The sequence below is a fragment of the Triticum aestivum genome, chromosome 2B, assembly GCF_018294505.1.
Source record: "Triticum aestivum cultivar Chinese Spring chromosome 2B, IWGSC CS RefSeq v2.1, whole genome shotgun sequence".
Lineage (NCBI taxonomy): Eukaryota > Viridiplantae > Streptophyta > Magnoliopsida > Poales > Poaceae > Triticum > Triticum aestivum.
Window position 1 is genome coordinate 460,636,802 of NC_057798.1, and position 3,078 is coordinate 460,639,879.

Below are 3,078 nucleotides of genomic sequence, written 5' to 3' on the forward strand. Positions count from 1 at the left end.
TTGTTATGTGATATGGTCAAGACGTGATAAGATATAACTTGTTTTTTTAATGAAACAACTGAAAGCTCCAATATCTATCAAATCATTTGTCCAAATGAGCTACATTTGTTTTTCCAAAATAGTACCGGATATATTTGTGATTTAAAGCATTTGTTGCCACTTTAAAAAATGTTAAATTTCAAGTGAAAAAATTGAATGGGCCAATTATAAGTCCTCGGTTTTATCTACCGGTTGATGGACCCATCGAAAATCATATCAACGTACCTAAACGCTGAATTGGACCTAGATGTAGCGGATTACACCGGTATTTGATATTTTATGCAACAAACCCATAGAGTAGGTGTTATGTGTAAAATCAACACCAATAATAGCGGGTGGTTTGTGCAATTTCCTCCGCCAATTAATATTAAAATTATTGAAACTATATGTGCCAAATTTATAAAATGAAAAACAAGTAAAACTCCCATTGAACCGGAGGGAATACAAGCCGCTGCCAGCAGCACGACCGAAAATAAGCGAAGTGCCTGAACTTTTTTCCAAAAACATGAGAAGTCAGCGTTCATGGCTCCAACACCATATTTTCCGCCTCCTTTTTGATGGACTCGAAGAGAAACGACGAGAGGTAGCGCTCTCCGCAGCTGGCGAACACAACCTACAACGAACAAGAACAAAAAACACGGTGAAAAACGATACCACAGCAAGTAGACAGTCTGACGAAAGACTTGACTTGCAGTAGTAGCCTCCGCAAGTGGGGTGGCAGCATTGGAGGACTTCTTTGTTGGTGGTATTCATTTGAGTACCGAGACGTGATTTTCAGGGTGAAAGCTCAAGGTCTGACTTTTATTGGTTGTGCCTGGCAGTGTCCTTATTGAAGGCATTGTTTTGAAAACGCGGTCTTTCTTCAGGGTGAAAACCTATGATCTTTGTTCCGGCAACGATAACACTTGTGCATTGCTTTTTTCCCGGATATGTTGCTTTTGGAGAACATTCTTTCTAGTCCAGGTGCTGTCTTTGGTGGTGGTTAGAGTGTTGCTACTGCAGGTGATTGATCACCGTGGCAGGGTCGTTTTTTTTTTTGCCTTTTTTTTGTGTGCATCCTGGATGTTTTTATGCGTCTTGTTGGTGGTGTAATTGGTATCTTCTTGATATTAATATATATTTCTTTAAAAAAATACAATCTCATGAACCCAGAGGTAGTACGGCACTTACGACGATGAGTTTGCCTCTGTTCTCGACCCTCCGCGCCACCCTGATGGCAGCAGCCGCGGTCGCGCCTGATGACATCCCGACCTGAACAAACCATGTATCATCTTACACAACCAGGCTTCGAGAAAGAGAAAATCATACGTAGGATGTTATATAATGAGATTTCTAGTGAATTATGGGGTTTGTTTGCTCACAAGAAGCCCTTCCTTCAGCGCGATCTGCCTCGCCATGCTCGCGGCTTCCTCGTTCGTGATCTGGCCGCTCGAGTAGATAAATGTAAGAAAAGAAAAGAAAAAAAAATGCAGTGGGTAGTCATATCAACTTTCCAAGAGAAATGCGACAAACGGGGAACATTTTACTCACTTGGAAGACTTCATCTAGAATGCTTACGTCCAAGACTCCAGGGACGAAACCGGCCCCGAGACCTTGGATTTTGTGCGGGCCTGGATTTGAAAACCAGTAAAAATGAGCACGCCAATAGGATTACAATTTGTACTTATAATTCTCAAAAGAAAATTACTTATCTCACCAGGTTTCCCTCCGGACAAAACGGCGCACTCTGACGGCTCCACGCCATAGATCTTCAGGTTGAAAATGCCAATACAACCACAATCAAGCCAAAATTGCATTGTAAATGGAGAAAGAAAATCGCAGATGAACATAGGCCAGTCATGCATGTCACCTGGATTTCAGGGTTCATCTCTTTGAGGTACTTCCCTGCCCCCGTAATGGTGCCCCCGGTCCCTATGCCGGCCACCAGGATATCCACTGCGCCGGCAGTCCCGCTCCAGATCTCCGGCCCCGTCGTCTCGTAATGCACCTGGCGTGCCGTTCGTATTTCAGGCAGCAGCACAAGTTAAATTAACCTTCAAATTCAGGCAAAGTGAGATCACCGATTGGCATGGCACGTACGTACCTTCGTATTTGCAGGGTTCTCGAACTGCTGGAGGACGTAGGAGTTGGGCGTCTTGGCGGCGATCTCCTCCGCCCGCCGCACAACGTCGTCCATGGCACGGAGCGGGTCGGTGAGCACCACCTCCGCGCCGAACGCCTTGAGCACCGTCCTTCTCTCCGTGCTCACCGACGACGGCATCGTCACGATCAGCTTGTACCCCTTGGCGGCCGCCATGAAGGCCAGCCCGATGCCGGTGTTGCCGCCCGTAGGCTCGATCAAAACACTCTGAAAACGAAGAACAACAAAATCAGCTATGACTTTGACGATAATCTACGTACATGTGGTGTCTGTCACTCTGTCTCTCACTGATCAGCGTTCACCTTTCCTGGAGTTATGAGACCCTTCTCTTCTGCGTCGGCGATCATGCTGTAACCAATCCTGCAAAATCAAGATTATCCCCAGAACTATCTGTACCACTGATAATCCATGCTGATTAACTGCATGCACTTGACTTACCTATCCTTGATACTGGAGCATGGCCCCATGATCTCAAGCTTCGCAGCGACCCGAGCCTCGCATCCGGTTACTACCTTGTTCAGGTACACCAGCGGAGTCCTGCCAATCAACTGACATGGATCGAAAACAGAATCAGCATGGCATAATTTGGGTCGCAGGTGAACTGCAAATGTATGTGGCTGTGCAGAGAAGAGCTGGTTACGTACTTCTGTTACATCTTTCGCGATCGTTTCGCTTGGACACCATTGCCCCATTGCTCACCTTGTGATCTGAAAAGAAGCCGAGGTCTTCGTCAGCCATGCAAAGTTGATCACTGCTAGGATAGCTTGATCAAAATATTCAGTTCTTTCAGAAAAAAACATACGCACGCCCGCACCCACGCACACTAACTTTAGTGACTGGCCAGGTTGAGCTTAACAGGTTTGAGTCCAAGGATTCCACAAAATGTGTATTAATTAACT

The 3,078-nt window shown here is 45.8% G+C and overlaps 1 protein-coding gene across 1 annotated transcript; it reads right to left on the reverse strand.

The window, feature by feature from the left end:
• Positions 1-559: 559 nt before the first annotated feature.
• LOC123041396 (cysteine synthase-like) lies at positions 560-2,871 on the reverse strand. The gene is made up of 10 exons (XM_044464016.1): positions 2,824-2,871; positions 2,618-2,727; positions 2,482-2,539; positions 2,123-2,386; positions 1,889-2,026; positions 1,736-1,787; positions 1,570-1,649; positions 1,401-1,460; positions 1,210-1,290; positions 560-652 (listed from the first exon to the last, which is right to left on the reverse strand). Exons 1-10 carry the CDS (start codon positions 2,869-2,871, stop codon positions 560-562), a joined length of 984 nt encoding a protein of 327 aa, XP_044319951.1.
• Positions 2,872-3,078: the final 207 nt, after the last annotated feature.

What these genes read in the sequence shown, in the direction of transcription:
- LOC123041396 (XM_044464016.1), bottom strand. Translation starts at nt 2,871, where the DNA reads ATGGGGCAATGGTGTCCAAGCGAAACGATCGCGAAAGATGTAACAGAA. An exon ending in AGATGAACCCTGAAATCCAG is followed by an intron (nt 1,788 to 1,888) that starts GTGACATGCATG and finishes TTCAACCTGAAG; the next exon opens with ATCTATGGCGTGGAGCCGTC. An exon ending in TTCTAGATGAAGTCTTCCAA is followed by an intron (nt 1,461 to 1,569) that starts GTGAGTAAAATG and finishes TCGAGCGGCCAG; the next exon opens with ATCACGAACGAGGAAGCCGC.